The sequence below is a fragment of the Epinephelus moara genome, chromosome 11 (genome assembly GCF_006386435.1).
Source record: "Epinephelus moara isolate mb chromosome 11, YSFRI_EMoa_1.0, whole genome shotgun sequence".
Classification (NCBI taxonomy): domain Eukaryota; kingdom Metazoa; phylum Chordata; class Actinopteri; order Perciformes; family Serranidae; genus Epinephelus; species Epinephelus moara.
The window spans coordinates 15,063,914-15,088,389 of record NC_065516.1 but is presented as its reverse complement, the minus strand read 5'-3'; the positions used below and the strand labels follow the sequence as shown (position 1 = coordinate 15,088,389).

Below are 24,476 nucleotides of genomic sequence, written 5' to 3'. Positions count from 1 at the left end.
GTGGCACAAGTCGACACCCCCCGGGAGGAGTCGACAAGTCGTGTGTTTTTTCCCTCTCTCTCTCTCTGTGTGCTTGTGTACAGAATGCAATCGCTGCCTCTGATTGGCTTACACTGATACTTTATCCTTGAACATACTCGGGTGTACTATAAGCGGAGCAGACTCCAGTCATTCGGGCTTTCATAGTCGAGCGCACTTCCGCGTTGTAGTTTCCTGTAAAAATGTCTGTGAAAAATCCCCGTGATGTGAAAAATACATGCCGAGCAGTCACTGGTGTGCAGAGCGGAGTCCGCGCGGTCGTAAAATCTGAGCTTTGCGCGCGCAGGGCTTGCGGACATCCGCGGAGTCCGCGCGGTCGTAAAATCTGAGCTTTGCGCGCGCAGGGCTTGCGGACATCCGCTTTGAATCCGCGCGGACCTCCGCAGAGTCCGTTCCGCCCGAGTATGTTCGGGCCTTGACAGACACACATCACATGTGTGGAGATACTTCACTTTCCTCCGCTGTGTCAATGTGATGACGTCATCAAATGACTTGTCGACTCGACTCCGACTTTATTGACAGATAAGTCGACCTGAAAAAAATCAGAGTCGTTAATGCCCTACGTAGTGTTATTTTAAAGATTTTTTAGTGTCATGGCTGAGTATTTAACTGATTTTGTCAGTGTTAAAAGGTCTGCAAAACTTCAGAACAAGACTTGTCCTTGAATGAGATGCTGTTACACACACTAACAAACAGACCACATCAAGCTGAAGGTAAAGAAAAACATTTTATTTCTCTGTTGGGCCCTTTCAATAATATTGTCAAACACCTATAATAACAATCTGAGCCTGTCAGTAGCAAAAACAAGCACTCTTATTGGGCGTAAATTGATGCTGTGCAATTGCCCCAAGTGCTTATAGTGCAGCCTGTTTTGCTGCTGTGGCTACAGCACTCTCCCTCAATACTGGTCCAGTTCTAACAAATGCAGTTTCCATTATTCACCTGGGAAACATGGGAAAATAGCGTCCAAGTTGAAAATTTCCAAATTTCCCCTTTAAGATTAATCACTTTGCAGTATGAGCAATATTCTAAGCCCTACATGTGTCTCTGTCTGCCCCCTGCAGGTGAGCCAAGGTAATGTCCCAGGTGTGGAAAGTGCCTCCCTGGCCATGGACACAGAGGAGGGCGTGGAGGTGGTGTGGAACGAGGTGCTCTTCTCTGACAAGAAGGTCTTCAAAGCACAGGAGGTATTGTGGCTCATATTTCCTACAGCCAAGACAGGCAGTATTTTACAAAAAAAATTAATTATGATGTTAGAGTGACTAGAAATTTGTAATTAGGGCTGCAACTAATGATTAGATTATTTTTTTCTTTCCGAATTTTATTTTTATTGCTGTTTTCAAACTAAATGATGGGTGGGTTACATTTCAGTGATTTACCAGTATTTAATACATGTTCATATCTTACTCTTAAGATAAAGGCCAGTTTCTTCATATATTTTATGTAATTGACAACTGCCATCGAGTCGTCTGTTGTTGGAGGGTTTTCCTGTAGTAATGTCTGCGATGGCTTTCTTGCTAGCAGCCAAAAGTATGTTTGTGTATTTTAATTGGGGATTTTGCCCTGGTTTGTAACAAATGGATGAACACTTTCACTTCTAATTTCATGTCTGTACAAAATATGAGAATGTTTTTCCATTCTTAACCACCCTGACCCCACCATTTCTTACATCCCTGGCAACCTTTGTATAAATTCAAGTCACAAATTGTATTATGTTTTGCCAACAGAACTCTCATCAGGACCTTGAGTTAGAAGTCTTTAATGATTATTTTCATCAGTGCCTGATTATATCTCAAGATAATGAAAAATGCCCATTGCAAGTTCCCAAAGTCTAAGTGAAGACATAAAAGCTGTCTATTTTGTCCAACTAAGAGTCCAAAAGCCAAAAATATATAGCTGATTAATCTGGATGATCAAGAAAATCAGCAAATATGAACATTTGAGAGGTCTGAAATTGTGATTTTTTTTTGCATTTATGGTATTTTGACGGACCTTACCTGATCTATGATGTGATGTGAAGATGTGAACAACCTCTGATCTATGCTTTTCAGGAGAAGATCAAGGAGATGTTTGAGAACCTGATGCAGGTCGAACACCCCAACATTGTCAAGTTCCACAAGTACTGGCTGGACATGAAGGAGAGCCAGGCGAGGGTACGATTTTTTTATGTCCTCTCTGGTTTTTCTTTCTCCCTCTGTCCTTTTTTTATGCCTCTGCACCAGCAATGAGGCATTATGTTTTCGGATTGTCTGTCCCATTCTCAGGAACATTGTATTTGAAGAACACCTTAAGGGAATTTCTTCGAATTTGGTCCCAATGTCCACTTGGTCTCAATGATGAACTGATTAGATTTTGAACATGTTTTTGGCCGTAAATCAAGAATTCATACACTAATTATGACAAACTTTCACGCAAATATCCAATAGGATAAAATAATATAAGACTGTAACATAACGTTCTGCAGAAGTACTTCTCTGGTCATTATCCAACGCCATAACTCAGGAACAGAAGGAGAGACATTTGGTCAGATACAGAACTGGTGACAATCTTGAAGCTGTGATGATTGTGTAGATCTTCTGTGCTGCCGGTTTTGCCCAGGTCCAGACCTTTGGATCCACCCACTCGAGTTTGAGTTGACTGATTCTTCTGGCATAGTGACATGAAACAGCTGTCTCTTAAACTACAAAATGATCCAATGAGCACGACAGGTGGACTAATGCTGTTTTCAAGCTGTTGTGAAGCGGTGCTCCAGAACCAATGAGTACTAACAATAACAGTGAGCTTAAAACCCTGGCAAAACAATAATGCTAGCATGGCTACCCATCGGTGTGAAATTAAAATAACATTGGATTTAGGCGGATACGTTGGTCTCTAGTGATTCGTTAGGGAAAATCAAATCCACCTCCTCCACAGAAATCGGTTAGAGTGGACGTAATGTCAGACTGAAGTTGGAAATGGAGTGTAACAAGTTGACAGTTCTGTTTGATATCAGGCAACTGCTGTGTTGAAGATGTGTATGAAGCATCCACGTTTTAGAATTTGCAGCTTCTGTGCAGCAACATCCATATTTAAAGCACTGTCTGCTGTCATGGCTACAACTTTGTGCTCTGTCCTGTTCCTCTGGTGGTCCTCCCACAGCTCATTGGTTATGCTGATATTGAGCTTCAGGTCACGTGACTGTCGTTGCATCGTGTGACAGAGCTGCTTGACTACATATATGAAATGAGTCTGGAAAGACATGGATATAAACTGCAGTTTGACTGGTTTGCAGAGGCATTAATTTCCCCCCCCACACACACACACACACACACACACACACTCTTTTGAATTAACACAACTCCATGTGTGGCCCACAGGTTATATTCATCACAGAATACATGTCGTCAGGCAGCCTCAAGCAGTTTCTGAAGAAAACTAAGAAGAACCACAAGACGATGAATGTGAAGGTCAGTGTTTTCTGGTCACAGATTGTACCCTATTGCTGTGCTCGCTCAGTGTGGCCCCTGGTGGTGGCTCAGAGCACTGCAGTCCAATCACTATTCAGATCCATATTTCCTGCAGGTTTTGAGATGATTAACAGGACTCCCTGGTGGCTCTGTGTGCTCAGACATATCTCTTGTGTTTCCTCTCTTTTCTCTCTTCTGTCTACTTCATCTGCTGTTTGTCATTCTATAATAAAGCCATAAATTGCAATAAAGGTGAATTGATAGTGTTACATTTGGTATTGTTCACATATATTCCTGAGAATGAGGGAGGTGTTTGTGCTTTTAGAGGATTCATGTTGCTCTGTTACACTTTGTCTTAGGCCTGGAAAAGATGGTGCACCCAGATTCTCTCTGCCCTCAGGTACTGATTGATTTCTACCCCAAGATTTTAACATGAGAAATTTATATTATTACAGCCATCACATTAACCGTGATTTATTGTTTATGGGCAGTTATTTACACTCTTGTGACCCGCCAATAATCCATGGCAACCTGACGTGTGACACCATCTTCATTCAGCACAACGGCCTCATCAAGATCGGCTCAGGTCTGCTCCCAGAAGGGCTTTTTGTGTTATTACAATCAGTACCCATATTGTAACTAAATATCTAAATTATGCTTAATTTCTTTCCACAGTGTGGCATCGGCTATTTGTTAATGGTAAGACGATCATTTTGTAGAATAGATAGACTCACAGGCCACTTTATTAGGTACACCTGTTCCACTGCTTGTTAATGCAAATAGTTAATCAGCTAGTCAATGCATTTAGTTATGTAGACATGGTTAAGACGACCTGCTGAAGTTCAAACCGAGCATCAGAATGTTAAAAAAAAGGGGATTTAAGTGACTTTGAACGCAGCATGGTTGTTGATGCCAGAGGTCAGAGGAGAATGGCCAGACTGGTTCAAGATGATAGAAAGTTAGCAGTAACTCAAATAACCACTGGTTACAACCAAGGTCTGCAGAAGACCATCTCTGAACCAACAACACGTCCAACCTTGAAGCAGATGGGCTACAGCAGCAGAAGAGCACACCAGGTGCCACTCCTGTCAGCTAACAACAGGAAACTGAGGCTACAGTTCACACAGGCTCACCAAAACTGGACAATAGAAGATTGGAAAAAAGTTGCCTGGTCTGATGAGTCAGACATTCAGATGGTAGGGTCAGAATTTGGGGTCAGAATTTGGTGTAAACAACATGAAAGCATGGATCCATCCTGCCTTGTATCAACGGTTCAGGCTGCTGGTGGTGGTGTAATGGTGTGGGGGATATTTTCTTGGCACACTTTGGGCCCCTTAGTACCAACTGAGCATGGTTTAAACACCACAGCCTACCTGAGTATTGTTGCTGACCGTGTCCATCCCTTTATGACCACAGTGTACCCATCTTCTGATGGCTACTTCCAGCAGGATAACGCACCATGTCACAAAGCTCAAATCATCTCAAACTGGTTTCTTGAACATGACAATGAGTTCACTGTACTCCAATGGCCTCCACAGTCACCAGATCTCAATCCAATAGAGCACCTTTGGGATGTGGTGGAACGGGAGATTCACATCATGGATGTGCAGCCGACAAATCTGCAGCAACTGTGTGATGCCATCATGTTGATACGGACCAAAATCTCTGAAGAATGTTTCTAGCACCTTGTTGAATCTATGCCACCAAGAATTGAAAAGGTAGTTCTGACCCAGTACTAGCAAGGTGTACCTAATAAAGTGGCTGGTGAGTGTATGTTTTGAATTTATGTCATATATATTATTTATTTCATCTAATGTATCTAAATTATTTGTGTTTTCTCTAACCAGTATTTCCAGATGCCAATGTCCACGGTAAAGCGAGGCAACTTCGCGATGAGCAGAGGAATCTTCATTTCTTTGCACCAGAATATGGATGTAAGTGTGATGGAGCAGAGTGTGTGTGCAGCTTTCTGCAGCTTGATTTATATCAAATCTGACCTGATTTGTTCTCAAAGGTTCTGTATGCGACAATTGGAGACTAAATACAGCAGCAAATCACTCTATGCTGTGTAACGATATAATGGAATAATAGTGTCCTTAAAATTATCTATTTGTCTGACCTCCTTTATCTTTGCTTCTCTATTTCTGTTTCTAGCTAGCGAAGATGATTATGCCATAGACATTTTCTCCTTCGGCATCTGTGCTCTAGAGGTAAGAGAAATAGATCCTTAAGACTCTCCCCTGTGTGTGTGTGTTTATGGGGGTTACAAGTGTTCTTTGCTTGCATGAACACATTTGTTGATTCAGAAGTTACATTTTTGAAACAATTCACACTCAGGCCTCAACTAAAAGTCGCCTAAGTGACACACCTTGTTTGCAAAATGCTCTGACACTTGCAGAACATGAACACATGCAACAATAGCAAATATTTCCATCAGTCAACACAACCTGGGGTCACCTTTACTTTATTTACTTTATTTCATTCATAAGGACGATGCACATCAATCAGCATTTCTGTAAATGCTAGCTAGCTGGCTAATTTTCAACTGCAGTCCTTTGGTAAGATGTTTTGAAACCAATAAAAGGATAAAATTCACAGCCCTGTTGAAATGTGAAAAAAGGAAAAACAGATTTTCTAAGAAAGTTGTCTTCATTCATCTTACTGCATTATATTCATTATTCATTTTTAAATGCCTCTGGCCTCTTTGATCCACACTTGCAAATAGCAACACGGAGGTGGCATCTTTTCTGGGACGATGAGGACTAATCGCTGGTTGAAGAATTGTGCAAAATAGTCTCACAAAGGTGCATCAGAGATTCATCATTATGCAAATGATATCTGTCAGCTGTGAATAGATGTTTTCCTTTTGTTTAACACAGTTAATCCAGTAGAGCTTTGGGTCTTTCTATGAGATCTGTGTCAACTGTTTAGAAAAAGGGTGTGAAAAATGTGTGACACCAATGAAAAACACATTTGCAAGAGGATCCCAGTTAAGCATGTCTTAGCAGTCGAGAAAAACTGTGATATGTGATTGTGTTAACAGATTATTTGCACCCCTAGATGGCAGTGCTGGAGATCCAGGCCAACGGAGATACTGCTGTGTCCAAGGAGGCCATCGCCAATGCAGGTCAATCTCTGGAAGACCCTCTCATGAGAGTGAGTCTCAAAAATACTTCACGTCCTAAATATGCACCAGTGCAACCAATAAAACACAGAGATAAGAAAGACAAACTGTCCCACACTATTAACACTCGCCTACACACACCACCTTGCTTCTGGGTTTGTTTCCTACCACATGCAGAGACTTTGTACAGTTTTAGACTGAATGTTTCAATAAAACGCCAGGAAAACCAGAACCCGGTGTAACGTTTGGTAAAGTGGGTCATACTGTACAGTCATATAGTTATGTACTGCTCTCTGCAGGAGTTCACCCAGTCCTGTTTGCGTCATGAAGCCAAGCTCCGTCCTACGGCTCACGACCTTCTGTTCCACCGAGTCTTGTTCGAGGTCCACTCCCTCAAACTGCTCGCCGCCCACTGCCTCATCAACAACCAGTGTGAGTTTCTCACCTCCACACGCCGAGCCACCACACCAGAGACTCCTCTTTCAATGCACATCGCAATATTTACATGTAGCAGATCAATTTGATGACTTCTAAGTGTTTGCCAAGCAGGTTTTAGAACTGAACTCAAAGTGACTCAAATAAATGTATTTGTATCAAATAAGTTAACAGGCTTGTCTTGCATTGACAGATTTGCTCCCAGAAAACTGTGTGGAGGAGAAAACCAAGTCTTTTGACCCCAACGCTGTCATGGCAGAGATCAAACATGAAGACAGACAGGGAGTTCAGCTCAAGTAAAATCACACAAGCACCTCATATCTTTGACTTCTTGTCTTGAATTTCCTGACATGACAGGTGAAGCACTCACTCTGCTCTTCTGTGTGTCTCCTCATGTCCTGTAGATATTCCCATGTGTCCCCTCTGGAACTTGACAAGTTTCTGGAGGATGTCAAGTAAGTAGAGCTACAGTATTGGACTCATTTTGTATCAGAGATTACACAGTGGCTGCAGCATGAAGTGTAACATTATGTCTTCTTCAGGAATGGGATTTACCCTTTGATGAACTTCGCCTCATCTCGGCCTCACCCTGTCCCTCGGGCTCTCTCCTTGTCTCAGGAGCACGTTGAGACGGTCAAGACGCCGACTCCTGAGCCCCAGGAGACAGAAACGAGAAAGGTTAGACTTTCAAACATAAAAAAAGTGTTAAATACATAATCTGACTGCCTACAGAGTAAAGTTGTCTGAGATTATAAAATGTCCATGCAGGAGGAATGTGTTTATTGTCCACTTTCTGCAATATGTCAAGAATTAGGAAGGCGATTTTAGAGTTTTTCACACATGAAAAGACCGTCCTTTTGGTTACGTATTGTTAGTGTTGTTAATATTATTATCATGTCTGTTTATATGGTCCTAAAAGTTTTAAAATGTTTAGAATTTAATGTTATAAACATTAGTCCTTATAAGTCATTAAATAGTCTTAAATTTAAATTTGTGACATCATAATTGCCATACATTTTTTTTTTCATTTCACGTCTCCATTTTTTAAATTCTTTCTGTCAAAATGAGTCAAGCTCTTGCGCATGAATGTCCACATTTCTGATGTTATAAATATTTAAACCTACCTCTAAAACTAATCCTGTTATTTTACTTTATACTTGCACTACCTAACCTAACTCAGTGTAATAACCATATTCCTATTAAAAGCCTTCCTCTGCACACAACCACATATATACTACCTAACTTGCAATGTTGGGTAATGAGAAAAAGATGATTTGTCTCAGATTTGGTTAAAAATGATCTGGAGAAGGTTTTTAAAGCAGCAAATCCAAATGTCTGATGCCTGTAGATATCCTGCCAAAACATATCAAAGACATTTCTGCTGTGTCCCCATTTCGCTGTGCTTGTTACTCTCTGACTATTTTTGTCCGTTGGTGTTGCAGGTTGTTCAGATGCATTGTAATTTGGAGTCAAACGAAGAAGGGACCAAAACTCATGTGAGTCACATACAGTATTGTACAGGTACTTCGCCCATTTTAGTATAAACTCTTGTTGGGCTCCTTAACAATCAAGTATATATGTATTAGTCTTGTTGTTAGCTCTGTACCAGCATTTATGTTGTAAGTTCAGTCAGTTATGATGGCCAAACAGAAATCCAGTTTGATTTAAATTAAATGTTTTTTGATCTCTCCTCAGCTGTCTTTGTTTCTGAAGATGGATGACAAACTTCACAGGCAGCTTAGCTGTGACATCCTTTCAAGTAAGTTGACCACAACTGTACCTTAAAGAATACTTCACCCCCCAAAACCATTTGTATATAAGTTAAGTATAAGTTAAGAAAACATTGTTACATCTACTGCATCCACTGCACAAGTTGTGTGAAAGTTTGAAAAAGGATATTTTCATATAGTTTTGCTGTTGTTTAACGTGGACCCCTATGACTTCAATTCATCAAAGATTTTCACAGTTTTTTTAATTCTTCGTTCACCGTGGAGTCATGCGAGATAAACAAAGTTTTCTTCACAAATTAAACGTAACACAGAGTAAACTGTTGATATACAAATGGTGATTTGGGAGGTGAAGTATTCCTTTAAAAAACCACATACTCTATAGGTTCATTTTATTGCAGATTTTTGTAACTGATGTATTTAATGTGAATCTTTCAGCTGACACCTCCAAAGACCTTGCCAGTGAGCTTGTTCACTACGCCTTCATAAATGAGGTAGATATAAAAGCTTCTTTTGGTTGTTTTTTTATTAACAACAATTCACATTTTACTGAGATTTTTGCATTTCAAAGCCAAACAGGAGCTCTGTATCTGGTCTTAAACATGTCCTGTGTGCTGTGTAGGAGGACAGTGAGAAGGTAGCAGGGTTCCTGGAGGACGCCATCAGCCGACACCGGGTCCGAGCGCTTGCATCTGGGAGCACACAGTGAGAAGGGGGTCACGATAGCGACTGGCCCAGAAAGAGGGGCCTGGGCGTTGACCACACAGATCAAGAAAGGGAGAGGGCGGCGGACGGGATCACACAGCCGGGAACGCAGCTGACCCAGCTGGGGATAAAAAGGGGACAAATACAGAAGGATGCTGGGCCTTGACAGTCAGTAAATTATTCCCAGAGAGAACGAGGGATCGCCAGCGCTGAGTAAGGAACCAAAGGCACCTCTGGTTGGAGGGCCGAAGGCATCATGGCTGTGTTCAGCAATCCCACAAAGCAGTGGAAGATTGACAAACTCCCTGCCTAAAAGGGCTATCATGCCTTAAGATATCCTGACAACGTTTCCATAACGCCACTATTCGGAACAGATATGTTTTACTTACAAATGCAGCAGCTATGTTTTCAGAAGGACATGTTATTGCTCATTAGCCTTGTTTGCACTCCAGTGTCCAATTTGATTGGTGATTATTTACTATGAATTGTAAACAAAGTCATTTTCTACAGCGTCTCTCCCTTACAAGCCACAACCCTGAGTTTAATACAATTTTAGGAATTTAATATTCCGTCCAACATGCACTGTTAATACTCATTCAGCTGACTTATTTATTTCTGTTTAACTGTGAACAATAGAAGCTTTGCACAAGCCTGGTTTTTTTTCTTTGCTTTTTATGAGTGCAGTTAACACACCTCCCTGCACTCTTGGGTTGAAGGTTTCTTCTCCCAGAGATAAAATACACCATGCCTAAATGTAGTGACAAGCAATGAGATGATGCCTCTCTTTTAGCCTGTTGTGCTCTTAAGGGGTTTTCCCTGTGAAAGTGTTCTGACAGCCAAAGATTTGCAAAGTGCCTGATATGGCAATGTACTTTGGACAAATGAAACAGCATTGTATAAAAGCAACCAAGAGACATAAATATTTCAATTTTATCAGCCACTAAATATGTAATATTGAAATTTAAACACAGATGAATTTATAGAATTGAAATATTTTACTTTGAAAACTATGTATCTGAATATATTTATTCTGAGTTCACCCCTTTGAAGTTTGATTTGCAATTTCATAAGCTGAATTTGAATAGATTTTTTTCAATGTTTACAAATTCAGATCCAAAAATAAACATTTCAGAATTTTAAGAAAGTAGATTCAGGTTGCTCAAATTCCATTGGTGAAGTTTATATCTAATAATATACGTTAAAAAAAAATCATGTAGATCTGAATTTTACCAATTGACTTTGATCATCTTGAATTTTTTTTACTTTTTTTATTTTTCCAACATGAATTATTAGATCTGAATTTTAATTCTATTATTATTCTATTTTTTTCTTGCAACATTTTAAATTTCAACATGAATTATTTAATCTGAATTTGACCACTCAAATTTGAGAAACCTGTTTCTCCTCTTCACCTTTTTTAAATTCTGAAACTTGTGGTTTTGGATCTGAATTTGTTGACATTGAAAAAAATACATTAAAATTCAGCTTCTCAAATTGCCAATCAAGACATTTATTATTGTCATTTTAAAACTGTGAATTCAGAACAAATACATTCAGATATATGGTCTCTACAGTAAAATATTTTAATTCTATTAAGTCAGTGGTGTTCAAATTCCAATTAAAGTATTCAATAGCTGTTAAAATTCACATACTTATGTCTCTGATTTACTTCATACATTGTACCCAACTTAGACCCAACTTAAAATTTGGAATTTAACTAATACAGACTGACTTTTAGTTTTAAAACCAGATGCATACTTGTCTCTAATCATGAGTCCACAGTCAGTCTGTGTGAATGTAAAGACGAGATTGACAACCAGTAATGGCAGCTCCATTAAGAGCTGCAGCCTTTGTATATTGAACATATAGATCGGGTGATAACGATCTCTGCTGCAGTCAGTGTTAGTCTGGAAAGAGCTGCAGCTTGTGTACGAAAATTGGAATAGATCACAGGAAGCTTGTGAAGTAAAGTTATAGTCGTATATAACTGGGAGGAAGGGTGATGGTGACGTGATCTTGAGACTTGTTAATAAAAATTGCTACATTGTTATTCCTGCTATGCTTATTTTTGCGGTATATCCCAAACCATCTGAGGATTTTTTTCTCATACTATATTTTTTTGTATAGAGGTGTTTTAAAGGAAAGATCTACCCCAAATCTTTAGGAAAAATTTGAAGAAGCATTTAGCATTTTGTCTTATATTAATAATACCTACCTATGGAGGTTTTCATGGGCCGCAGGTGATACAACATAATCGCTGAAAGAAAAAGAGGAATATTTTCCTTTGAAGATGTTTATTTTCCAGTGTCAGATCTACTGTAGGTTTATTTCAGTACAATTTCAGTGTGAACTTTGGAATCGATTGCACCGCGGCCTACACAGACACCAAAATAGAATACACTCCTTCTGCTCTGCCAGATTTTCTTGTCAAGAATCCAAACTTGGCACCATAGAAGAAGCTCACCATTTGGGTGGATTTTTCCTTTACAAAACTGGACAGCAAAAAACAATAGTGAATTGTCTGATCGGTCTTCAGCAGCGTTCTCTTGTTTGTCAGACTCACTTAGCTCTGCTTCATTTGTTTCCCAGGTCGGTAAGGTCGTGGTTTCATAACAGTTACACTGCTGTACAGTCATTGCTTACAGTACTTACTCTACTCTGTGTCAAGCCTTCTTATCAGTGTGTCTCTAAAGACAGGAGCCCTGAATTCTCCCAGACATTCAACGACAATGGGCTGTGGTGTAAATATTTGTTTGTGGCTATCAAGGGGGTTTACTTTTAGATGGAATTTCAATGCAAAGCAGTGCCACTGTTGCTCTCATTTGATCTAGTAAACTGCATGTCTTAATAGCCTGCAACCATTCGAAAACTTTGCATTTTGCCTTTGTCAGTCACAGTTCAGTTCCTGACCAAGAAGATGAATGTTTAGACTGTGCAAACATGAAACAAAAAACATCCATATCAGTCTTATTTTATGTCAGATGAATTCTTTTTCCCGTGAATCTGTTGAATGAAACTTGCCTTTGGATGTGTTCTACTTAAAACTTTGTTAAATATTGTAGCTACTGCAAAGAAATACATGACAATAAACAATATGTGACATGTTGGTTATGTCTGAAATTATTGGGATTTATTTATTTATTGGACTAACACTTAGTGTCGATCATTTTGAATTCATTCCACATTACTTTTAACAAAATAAACATATTTAGGAAAAGGAACGGTAGATCTTAAGGGTTTTTTTTTAAGGTAGTACACAGGCTTAATAAAGCCTGGGTCTTCAATAGGGGGTCCGTGACCCCAAGGGGGCCACCAAATGATTGTATGGTAATTACATTTTTTTCCCTTCAAATTGTATGTCTAAAAATACACAATAACATGAATCCAACATATTAGTAAAGATAAATTGGCCTATTTGTGAAAAAAATCACAGTACACAACACTGATGATAGGCTAAGTGTTACCCATGAATCCTTGTGTGATCATGTTACCTAGGTAACACTAAATCACTGTGCAGCACCTGTCCATAACAGTGAGGTGAACTAGTTAACCAACAGTTATGTACTATTGAAAAGTATTGGCCAGTGAGCTGCATTATTATTCCACATCTACAGCCATTCTTGTGAGCCACAATGGATCGTTTTGTAAATTTTCAAGCAGAAGAATCTGAAATACCATCCACCTCAGACACAAACATGATGTATAGTAAATCTGCCACTAATTATTATTTTAATAGCTTAGTAATATGTACCATAAAATGGGCTACACATTATTGTAGGCTCAGTTTAATATATAACTAAATACTTAACAACTTATATATATAATTTTATACTATATATATATATATATGTGTGTGTATATATATATATCTTTAAGCTGAGGGGTCCATAGCCTAAACAATGCTGAGGGCCTCTAATCTATAAGAATAAGAAATCCTTATTGGGAGAAAAATATAGCCTAATTAATTTGTTTGGACCACCTGAGTAAAAACATTTGATCAGAGTTTTAATATCCAACTGTCAAGAATACAGCATTTCATTTACAACATTGACTGTAAAAAATATAGCTGAAATTCCTGATCTGATGAATCATAACGATATTATAAACACTTAACCGTGAGATGTTGAAGGTGAAAAACTGTATTCAAAACACGTCCACCCCTATCATCGCGATGGTTCCATTCTCGCGATACCTTACATTGAAAATGCGACGATCTCGCGAGTGGTGAGGTTAAGTGGGCCTCTCGAAGAAGGTGTGCTTCATGGCGGTTACGGAGACTGCGGTAAATACATTCTTTGATAAAAAGAGACTTTAACATGTTACAGCTACAGAGGCGGTTGCGCAACTAATTAGCGATGTTTGGTGGAATTTATTCTGAACTAAATATCCTGTTAATTAACAGTATATCACGCTGGGGAGGATACAGCTTAATTCACGCGCCATAGTAATGAATGCCTTACATTAGCTAACGACAGCTAGCTTCTGTGGAGCAACAAAGATAACGTAAGCTAGCGACAGAGAAACCAGGCCTCACTAATGCTGTAGTGATTTCTATTGTAATTATGCGCTTATGATCATAGAGGTGCAAGGAAAATATGTCGTGGTTAATGTCTTTATCGAATGAGCTAAACATTTCTTCGGTTAAAATGTATTTTAAGCCCGTTGTTGCTGCTACACCTAGCTAACGTAGCTCATGTTAGGATAAGAGCAGTCATTAGCATTCATGTGCATCACGCTAACGTTAGCCGACTGAAACCTAAAGAGGGAAAGACGGGCCGGCTATGTGAAACGTTCGACTGCAATGTAAAAAATAATGCTAGCTGCCTGTTTCTGTTATTGCTAGTCTGAAGGCATTTTTTATTTCCCCTAGAATTTGTTGAATTGTTAAAGCCGTCAGTCCTCTACCCCTTGGGGGCTTTCCTGCCTCAGTCTGGTGGACCCAGCGATTAGCGGGTTGCGTAGGTAAGAAGTTCGTCCGGTCCCACCTGGTTTAAATCCGGGTGTATGTCCTGTATATGTTAGCATATTCAATGATAACCTGTGCTGTGTGAGGATATGTCACTTCTGATTGCAATGCAGGAATTTTCTTACTGGGAAAATGCAGTTATTGATTTACATACAGGCAGGTCTTAATGCCCCAGATTATGTTTCTGAGTTTGTTTTATTTGCTTTTTAAAAATGAATAGCTGTTTCTGATTTGCAGGGAGGTGAAGCTCTGACGATGGAGAATGGACAGGGCACAGGCTCCAAGCTTGGCCTGCCGCCTCTCACCCCAGAGCAGCAGGAGGCACTTCAGAGGGTAGGAAACCCATAGCATGCAGTATCTCCCTAAATGTACCTGTAGTGATTAAGATAGAAGTTTGTATGATGAAAATCAATCAGTGCATTTACATGCAGTTTGGGACAGGGCCCAAAGAATGCTAATTTCTCCTGGTGAGCGCCAGTTTTCCTGGCTATGTTTACTTATAACATGAGTGTTTAATCAGCTTTTTACTCACAGGCATGTGCGTGACAGAGATTGCTGGAAGGTCCTCTACACTTGCCCGAATCATTTGTCCTTCTTTTAGTGCTTTATTTATTTTATATATTAGTGAAATGTATTCATATTTTTATTATTTTTATTACTATTGTTTGCATATTATAATTATCGTGAAAATGTTTGACATAAGTATTGTAATGTAATCTATGTGCCTACACTTCTTTGTACTGGATGAAAACACATTTGCTTTTTTCAATTGGAAGTTAATTGAAAAAGATTAAGGTTAAGCCACAAAAATGTTGATTAAAAAATAGATCAAGATAAACATTCAGTTACTGTCCATTTGACAGTAATAATATTATTAACGTCAAACAAAACTGTATGTAAACTATACAGGACCACCATATTATGCAGCCACTGTATTGATTCAGCATCTGGTCTGTTTGCTATCATGCTAAAACTTATATTTTGATTGCAAAATAAATGGTATTTCTAATTCAGGTAATAATCTAGGATGTGTCTTGCTCAAAACACTAATAACTCAAATGTTGATAACAAACAAGAACTTTGAAAAACAGGGGTAGAAGTATGCAAAAAATGTTGTCATCTTAGGGTACCAAAATCACCAAAGGTTTTTTTGCAACTTCCACAGGCACATCACACATGTGCTTAAATAACTTGACAAATCTGGTAACAAGCAGCTTCATTGGGACAAACGTCACACAGCAGAAAACAATATCATTTAGGGATTTGTTTGTTTTATTTATTTATTTTTCAACTCAGCAATTGCAAGTGGGCTTAACGGGAAATTTACCCTACTGATGGATTAAGAGTGCAGGATAAAAAAGTAACATGTAAATGTACTGATGCTGTATTTATGACTGTGTTTAGTCTTGATATGACAGATGTGTGTGAGGTACTGCAATGGCTTTTCTCCTTTTCCAGGCAAAGAAGTATGCCATGGAACAAAGCATTAAGAGTGTGTTGGTGAAGCAGACCATCGCCCATCAACAGCAACAGCTCACCAACCTGCAGGTGAGATGTTTAAAATGTTTTGGTGTTCTGCCAAACACAAAGTTTGTAATGCGCGTGTCGTCTGTGAGTCTTTATTCTAGACAGAATATCTTAGCCTTCTCCCACTTAAGTAATTCAGACATCGTTTGACTCAGAAGCCAGTTTTGTTAGAGCTCTCCTGGAAGTCTTGCTCCCTTCTCCCCCATGCTGTGAAAAAGCCCCCATGTGTAGACCACGTGCCCTTGCTTTTACTTCTGTTCTTTTTCAGATGGAGAAGAACGTCAAGAAGGCATTGATTATCATGTTAATGCTTTGCACTTTTAAAGGGGACTTGTTTATGTTTATTGCTGTGTGGTGATTTGTAATGTAGATAGGGGAGGTAACTCCTCGAACTGTATGTTGTTTAGAGGGAGGCTCTGAATATAGTGTTAGCCTAACCACTTTTGTCTATCTAGCAAAGCAATGACAATTTTGAAAAAGCAAAGCTAAGGGATATCTAACCTACTTTTCAGCACTTTTTTCATCTTTACTGTCTTTCAGATGGCAGCAGTGACAATGGGCTTTGGAGATCCTCTCTCACCTTTACAATCGGTCAATAGATTATTAAATTATTTTTCTGTGCGCATTCCCAATGGAAAAGGACTGTTACCCTTCTTTTATTGGTTGCTTTGGCAACATTCCCTGCCGTTTTCTTTGACCAAAGAATGCATATTTTGTAAGAAAACATGGCTTTCTAGTGTTAGTGTACCTGCGACCATGTTAGTAATCCTTTGTGAGATCAGTAACTGTTGTTAATAGTTGAAGCACTTGTTACTTGCTTTTTTGAGTCACAACGGGATAATTTACATTCGTATTTTTTAATTAGAAGATGGCCAAAGCTCTTTGGCTGTTAGTGGACTTTGTTAAGGGTTTTAAATGTGAGAAAAGTCACTTCTCTTTGAAAAATATGCATTTGCTTCATTTAAAAACAGAAAGTTCTTGGCACGGGACGAAAGAGGGATAGCAATCCCTTTAATGGACCAAAATGAGAGAACTGCTGGAACAGGGATCTTTTTGGCCATCTCAAAGTCAAGTTTTTCTGTCAATGAACAAGTCAGCTTTCCATTATGTCATGAATCAGACACATGTTATATTTTGTTGGTAGTAGAATGAAATAACTGAAGCAGACTGACTTAAAGGCATCAGTAAAGAGCACAGCAACTTTCGGTGGTTAAACCATCCCTCCCTTTAGACTTGAGAAGAAAGTTTGAAATGCTTTCATCAAGACTTTGTATGGATTTCGTTTGAACTCCACGATTACTTTTGTTACCTTACTTGCATCCCTGGACTACAGGTCAGTTACTGAAGCCAAATATTTGTGAGGGCTGTGCATGTCAATCACTTCAGTGTGTTTTTCTCCATATGTCTGTTCAATAGTAACAGAATAGAGGTCATTACTGTAATTACAAATGGTGACATCAGCATTTTATAACTGTTATACATGTTAGTATTTTTTTCCACACTGTTCATTGACTACAGTATCCCATTATTACCCTATTTACCTGTCCAGACCCCCTAACTTGGAATTGGACTCTTAACTATTTTGGGGGAAAGCAAGCTCAGTAGAAAATACACATTGATTATTAGTGTATGTGTGTGTGTGTGTGTGTGTTTGTCTTCCTTTCTGTTACTCTCTAATGCTTATCATGTGTTGTTTTCCTCGGTTGGCAGGTGGCAGCGCAGCGGCAACGTGCCCTAGCCATCATGTGTCGGGTCTATGTGGGCTCCATATACTATGAGCTTGGTGAGGACACCATCAGACAGGCCTTTGCCCCCTTCGGCCCGATCAAGAGCATTGACATGTCGTGGGATTCAGTTACAATGAAACACAAGGTCAGTGTTAAAAATGGCATAAACTCTGTTTTTCTGCTTTGATTGAAATGCTGAAGATTACTAGAGCTGGACCTGTAAATTTGACTAATCGGACAGTTATTTATTTATTGTGTACGTATTTAGTTTTCAGTTTTTGGATTTGGATTTTTTTTTAAATTTTATGTCATAGTTATGTTTCCTTTTTTCGTTTGTAGTAATGACAGTAATTGAGAAATAGAAATCTCAGTGTTTCCTTTTCATAGAGTTTTCGTGGTGGCCTGCCACCATATCAGCATTGACCACCGCATATTGACTTTTCTTTTTTTCTGAGAATTGACAACAAAGGAAATATAAATATAAATCTCAGTGTTTCCCATACATTGATGTATTTGTGGCTGCCTGCCACAATACAAACATTGAACATCGAACAAAACATTGTACGAAAACATTTTTTAGCTATTTAAAATGGGTAAAATCTTATTTAATTGTAGACCATTTAATGGGTTTGTGTTGGATGTTAGCTGTTGTTGCTTTGTTAGCTGGGCACATGTTAAACTGGCCTTTTGCTGATAGAGGAGGGGCTTTGGAAAAGGCCTTAAATGCTGCATCTAACCTGTGTAACAGAAACATTGACTCCAACTTAAAAAAAACAAGATTTTAAATAAATCTCAAATCTTATATTTGTAGGAGCTAGTATGCTGTTTCTGTACTTCTAAGTCACAGCCCTTTTTCAGGCATTGTCTTGGATTTGAAGCCTATTATTATAAGCATTTATGTTGGTCTAAAATTAAAGAAAAGTCACTCTTGTTTAGATAGAACTATGTCCAACCAAACCCCTTGGGATCCAAAAACATCCATAAATTACACCAAACCAAATGTCTGGCTGAATCCTTCCAAGAGTTGTGTTCAGCCTCCACCTCCATCCCCAGCCAAAGCTTTGCATATTATTCGCTGCTGATTACCACTAAAGCTCTGGAGGCCCCAAAAATGGTAGTCGGGACAGCCCTAACGATAACAAACAGAGCTGTCTAATAATTCTTTATTGTTTGTGTATTTTCCGTTTTCATTGCATTTTGTCTGACTATGCAGGGCTTTGCCTTTGTGGAGTATGATGTGCCAGAGGCTGCTCAGCTGGCACTGGAGCAGATGAACTCAGTCATGCTCGGGGGGCGAAACATTAAGGTAAGTTGTCTGGAGATATGAGTACCTCTAAAGAGGTCTTAGGTACACATGGACGAATTGAAACATTTTAATACCTCCCTTGAATATATTTCTTGTGTAGTTTGATTAACCAGGGATTTGGATTCCTTCCTGGCATTTGGAATACTGAATCAATTTGTTATTAACTGCTTTTGTGATGCTTAATTGATCTGTGAAATCACTCATATGTGACTCATTTCTCTCTCTCTTTGCTTGTCTGTGTCTGTTGATTCCCAGGTGCGTGTGTCGTGTGTATGTGTGGGTGTATGCTCAGTGTACTGTCTGTGTTGTGTGTTATGCTTCAACAATGTCATCAAGGCTATTTAAGTGACCAGTTCCAGTAGGATGCCCAGCGGCGCATGGCGTCGCTCTGTGTCCAAGGTGTGCTGATGATGGGCTGCGCCTGGTTGGTGTTGCTTGGCCGCCCCATCTGTAGTACAGATCCCAGTCGTTCTTAGATGCTCGTCTTGCATAGGGAGAGGAAGATGTCAGGGTGCGTAGCAGTAATGTTAGACACGGAATGCGTTCGCCTACCGGTTCGTCATCAGTTCAGCCAGTCACACTGTGCGTGCACAGTGTGACTGGCTGAACTGGTGGTTTTGAAATAACGCTGCAGTTTCCTGTTTGATAGTTTCGCATTTATTTACAAAATAGTGTTGTATTTGCATAGTAGTTGAAGTGATAGTTGGCACTATGGAAGGTTGCATTATATTTCACTCATTTAAGGCTATATTACACAACTTGTCAAGAAATGTATGTTAGTACAGTGATAAGATTCATGATGCTCACCTGACAGATACTAAGACACCCCATCTGTTTGGCAGTCAGGCTGGTTTTGAATATGTGGTCATTTATAATGAGGGAATTCAGAAGAGTGAGAGTGATCTATGCAGAACTTGTCATGTTAATGTTTTTGAAAAGATGGAGTTATAAATGTTCGAGTATTTTGTACCTGGAGGCCAGTGTAAGAATAAAAAAAAATGAGATGGGCTAGAGCTGTTCAGGGCTTTTTCAGATCTCATAACCTCTTCATCAGATCTTTTTAAGAGTGCAGTAATAGATATGCATGTCCACTTAACCAGAGAGTACTTACCAGGATAGCATTGTGTCATAAATGTAGGAGAGTGGCTTTGACTGAACTTGGTGGCTGTCGAAAGTTAGTGCTGCAGGGATTTGGAGTTTTGCTGGAGCGCGTTCTCGGTTGGTACTATAAACCCCTTACTCAGTAGCCCTGCTGGTATGATCTGTGCTATAGGTTGGGCGGCCAAGTAACATCGGTCAGGCGCAACCCATCATTGACCAGCTGGCAGAGGAGGCGCGCGCCTTCAATCGGATCTACGTGGCGTCTGTCCACCCTGACCTGTCAGATGATGACATCAAGAGTGTGTTTGAGGCCTTCGGAAGGATCAAGTCTTGCACGTTAGCCAGAGACCCCACCACAGGGCGACACAGAGGCTTTGGCTTCATTGGTGAGCTGGAGGGCTCTCATTCGCTCGTGCTCTTTGTGTTGCCATCGCTCCGCTATTTACTACTATTTTATTCACTTGCAGAGTATGAAAAGCCTCAGTCAGCCCTGGACGCTGTGTCATCTATGAACCTCTTTGACCTGGGGGGTCAGTACCTACGGGTGGGCAAAGCAGTGACTCCGCCCATGCCCCTACTGACCCCCACGACCCCTGGTGGTCTGCCGCCTGCTGCAGCTGTGGCCGCAGCGGCAGCCACCGCTAAGATAACGGCCCAGGCAAGTATGAATCCCTTCCAAAGGGATTTAATGGCCTTCCAGGTAAATATAACCCAGATCTAGCTAGAATTGACACCAAAAGCACAGATAATATGGGCATAGCATTTTTTTAAGGTGACTGGGAGAAGACCAGTTTTGTAGGGATCACGTTAAAGCAGTAGCTGCCCTGACACAGTGTCAATTTAACAGCCCTAAAATATAAAACATTCTGGGCTTAATTGTTTTTATTATAGTATAATGTGTTCAAAATAATCACCAAACTTTTGTAAAGTATCTTAAGTGATAAAAGCTCCTCCCATTCACTGATTGGGTGTGTAAGCTAAGAGTCTTCTCTTAGTTAGCACAAACACATTAACAGCTATTTTTCAGTCACAATGATTCATGATTGTGTCATGATTGAAACTTTTCTTATCATCACTGCTGTATATTTATGACTCGCTAAGAATAGTCGATGAATTTGTTCTGAAGTAATGTTGGTGACCGTGTATTTCACTAAAGAGAGGCAAGGCTGAGCTCACTCTGTGCCATGCTGTGTGATCGTTGACTGTGCTGCCTTGTGCTGTGCTCTGTGTGTTTCCCTTACCTAATGTCTTCGGCCCCCCTCTCTTAAGGAGGCTGTAGCCGGCGCATCAGTCCTGGGGGCGTTAGCCGCGCCCCAACTTCTCGGTCAGCAAATGGGAATACCTCAGGCTGTTATGGCTGCCCAGGCACCAGGGGTCATCACAGGTGTGTACCAAGACATGAGTGAGTGCTCATTTTTTAAAAAGTTTAATAATAAAGTTCAGTAATTCTTAATTGTGCTTTATAGTGCTGTTTAAAACATACAGCTTTATACACAGTGCAACCATATATTTAAATTTCCTTTGGATTTATCAGTAGGTATTGTGAGGTAGGTAGGTGGAGAAAACGAAACAAATGTATTCTCTTATTCTCCATACTGTACCTCTTTCAATTTTCAACTTGGCTACACTACACAAGGGATTGTTTGGATCTTTTAAAGTGGGGTTACAGACCTCATACAACCCCACTTCCAAAGATCCAAACTATACCTTTAATGCAGTCCCCTGTTACCCAGACCCAAAGCTCCTTTTGTTCTTAGGGCATTAAACGTGAGTAAATTGTGATACTTTAGGGTTGTTGCAGTCTCTGAAGGAATTGAGTCATTTCTGTGGTACAAATTGCTAAATGAGAAACCACACTTGTATGTATCACTAATAAAGCATCTTGCCAGTTGGTATGGGCCCCCCACATGACTTGATAAGGCTTACAATTTTAGTAGTCATTAGCACGGCATTGAAGGAGAGGAAATCTCACAGGATGGGTTTATCCTTGTCCACTGTAATGGTATCAGGTTGGAAGCCATTTTAAACACTTGATTATTAACAGGATCAATATTTAATTTAATTCGACCTATAGCAAGTGTGGTTGATTATAGAGTGAGTTCAGCACATGCTCTGAAAGCAATTACTTGACTATGGTTGTTTAGTTTGCTCTTCCTTCGTAAAGGTATACTAAGCAAGAATTGTACTGTTTGTAATCAGTATTGAAAGTGAAAGCCAACCCCAGCTCAGTTTTGCCTGGCTACATTTACGTTTTTTTCATAGGTTCCTTTTGGATGCGTGCTTCTCATGTGCATGTTGTGAGGAACGTCCCAAACATAGCAAAATAAGAAAATACAAGTAGAGCCCAAAGTATCTCCAGATAAATACATCGCCACACACATCTAAAGGGTCAGAAGTGATGACTGAGAAGGATTACTCATGTATGATTCTATACATTGATTTTTTAGGGAAAATCCTGCATCGTATAACTTTCAAGAGCTTCTGTTTATTTCCACATGTGATGTCACTGACTGCATGTCTGCCTTTCCCTGAAAGGTGTGACTCCAGTGCGCCCTCCCATACCAGTGCTTCCCCAGGTCGGTCTTGTGAACCCTGTGCTCGCCTCGCCACCAGTCCTGTCTAATCAAGCTGGTGGCTCCAACCAACAGGATAGGAAAGAAGAGAAAGAGGAGATGCTGCAGGACGGTACGGGGCAGGAGATGTTGAGTGACCAAGAACACATGAGCATCTCAGGCAGCAGTGCCAGACATATGGTGATGCAGAAACTGCTTAGAAAATCAGAGGTGAGATTTGGGTAAAGTGCTTACCTTGATGAAAGCTTTTATTTAATTAATTAATTTTTAATCATCAAAATGATCTTTTACTTTGTAAATTCTTGCCTGGCTCTTCTCCAGTCTACGGTGATGGTGCTTCGAAATATGGTTGGACCAGAGGACATTGACGACGACCTAGAGGGTGAGGTGACAGAAGAGTGCGGGAAGTTTGGCTCTGTCAACAGAGTCATCATATACCAGGAAAAGCAAGGAGAAGAAGAGGATGCAGATATTATTGTCAAAATCTTTGTAGAGTTTTCCATGGCCTCAGAGATGAACAAAGCCATCCAGGCCCTCAATGACCGCTGGTTCGGAGGTCGCAAAGTTGTCGCAGAGGTGTATGACCAAGATCGATTCAACAGCAGTGACCTCTCTGCGTAAAGTGTCTGAAACGGTTCACCAGCACCCATCCCCAAACCTGCCCCCCAAACTCATTTCAGTCACTGCAGCTAGAGATGCAGGCCTCTGAAAGTTGTAATTATGTTTTTATTTCCCTTCCCTTTTTTTTCTCCTTTTTTTTTTTATTTTTTATTGCTGTTGATATTAATGTTAAATGCCCCACTGGGGGGGGGACTCATTAAAATATTTACATGTCAGATTTTGCTTTGTGATCTGTGAAGACTCCTTTTTTTTTTAGTGCAAATTTCAAATTTTTGTAAACCAATCTTGTAACACTTTTGTTTTCCTGCTTTAGCTGTCTCCCCCCCCCCCCCCCCCCCCCCCCTCNCCCCCCCCCCCCCCCCTTCATGGAATTGCCGTGACATGTAAACACTTTTCCTTTCTACAATTAAAGGTTATTGTTTGTTCACAAAAAGTGTGATGCAATTTTTTTATGAATGGTTATGAATAAAGAATCCTTTGGTTTTGATTTGTTTGCAACTACGCCTTTTTGTTCTAGAGCATAGCATTTGATTCATAAGTAAAAATGTGTACTTCAATCATTTGTTTATGGTCCAAAATTACATTGGTTATTCTGAAATGCCTCTGCTGTAGTTTTTATAAGGAGATGCACAGCTAGTTCTGAGAAATGGCAAACAAAGACAGGATTTTGCCTCTGTTTTATTAACCTGTTTCACTTGCCACAATGGGATTTTGTTCTGTGGCAGATGCTTTGATGATGATGATGATGATGCATTTGGGAGAGAATGTTCACCTTTAAAGTTTGTTTTTTTTAAGCCCTGCAACTCTGCAGTACTGCCATTATCAAAGCGTATGTTCTCTACATGCAGCCCACATACTTAAAAGGAGCGTACGTTGTAGGTGGATGTTTAACACATTTATTTTGTATATTGAAAATCACCTTGATGAGAAACATGATTTATAAATATGATCAGTAAAGCAGTGTTACAGTAATCAAAATCAGATGGCCTAGGTGCATAGTTTTCCATTATTTGCTACTATATAAAAATTCACTACAATTCAGAGACAAATACTGTACTTTTTACTCCATTACATAATGTGATAACTTAATTTGTACATTCAGATTAATAATACAAAATATAACCAACAAATAAATGAAGTAATACAGATTGAGACAAGACTTCATTGATCCTGGGGGAC

General features: G+C 39.8%; 2 protein-coding genes across 11 annotated transcripts in view; both read left to right on the top strand.

The window, feature by feature from the left end:
- The window catches only part of nrbp2b (nuclear receptor binding protein 2b), a 54,146-nt gene extending 41,563 nt beyond the window's left edge, over positions 1-12,583 (top strand). Inside the window, exons 2-18 of the mRNA XM_050056559.1 lie at positions 1,104-1,226; positions 2,091-2,192; positions 3,396-3,485; positions 3,845-3,885; positions 3,977-4,071; positions 4,161-4,184; positions 5,333-5,419; positions 5,640-5,695; positions 6,546-6,641; positions 6,909-7,041; positions 7,238-7,340; positions 7,449-7,499; positions 7,587-7,722; positions 8,487-8,540; positions 8,740-8,803; positions 9,210-9,265; positions 9,394-12,583. Of these exons, the coding sequence (XP_049912516.1) occupies positions 1,104-1,226; positions 2,091-2,192; positions 3,396-3,485; positions 3,845-3,885; positions 3,977-4,071; positions 4,161-4,184; positions 5,333-5,419; positions 5,640-5,695; positions 6,546-6,641; positions 6,909-7,041; positions 7,238-7,340; positions 7,449-7,499; positions 7,587-7,722; positions 8,487-8,540; positions 8,740-8,803; positions 9,210-9,265; positions 9,394-9,480 (1,398 nt within the window). The 3' untranslated portion in view covers positions 9,481-12,583. The remainder of the gene's footprint in view (positions 1-1,103; positions 1,227-2,090; positions 2,193-3,395; positions 3,486-3,844; positions 3,886-3,976; positions 4,072-4,160; positions 4,185-5,332; positions 5,420-5,639; positions 5,696-6,545; positions 6,642-6,908; positions 7,042-7,237; positions 7,341-7,448; positions 7,500-7,586; positions 7,723-8,486; positions 8,541-8,739; positions 8,804-9,209; positions 9,266-9,393) is intronic.
- Positions 12,584-13,670: 1,087 nt separating this feature from the next.
- Positions 13,671-23,793, top strand: puf60b (poly-U binding splicing factor b). 10 transcript variants are annotated; one of them, XM_050056248.1, is made up of 12 exons: positions 13,685-13,758; positions 14,347-14,438; positions 14,680-14,775; positions 15,901-15,990; positions 16,510-16,560; positions 17,680-17,841; positions 18,910-19,002; positions 20,276-20,489; positions 20,571-20,803; positions 21,373-21,505; positions 22,639-22,886; positions 22,998-23,793. In XM_050056248.1, exons 3-12 carry the CDS (start codon positions 14,698-14,700, stop codon positions 23,295-23,297), a joined length of 1,602 nt encoding a protein of 533 aa, XP_049912205.1. In that variant the 5' UTR covers positions 13,685-13,758; positions 14,347-14,438; positions 14,680-14,697; the 3' UTR covers positions 23,298-23,793. The 10 variants fall into 10 exon arrangements, with proteins under 10 accessions (XP_049912210.1, XP_049912208.1, XP_049912206.1 ...); XM_050056253.1 differs by lacking the exon at positions 14,347-14,438 and having other exon boundaries at positions 13,671-13,758; positions 20,571-20,761; positions 21,373-21,487; positions 22,651-22,886; XM_050056251.1 differs by lacking the exon at positions 14,347-14,438 and having other exon boundaries at positions 13,671-13,758; positions 20,571-20,761; positions 21,373-21,487.
- The last annotated feature ends 683 nt before the right edge of the window (positions 23,794-24,476 follow it).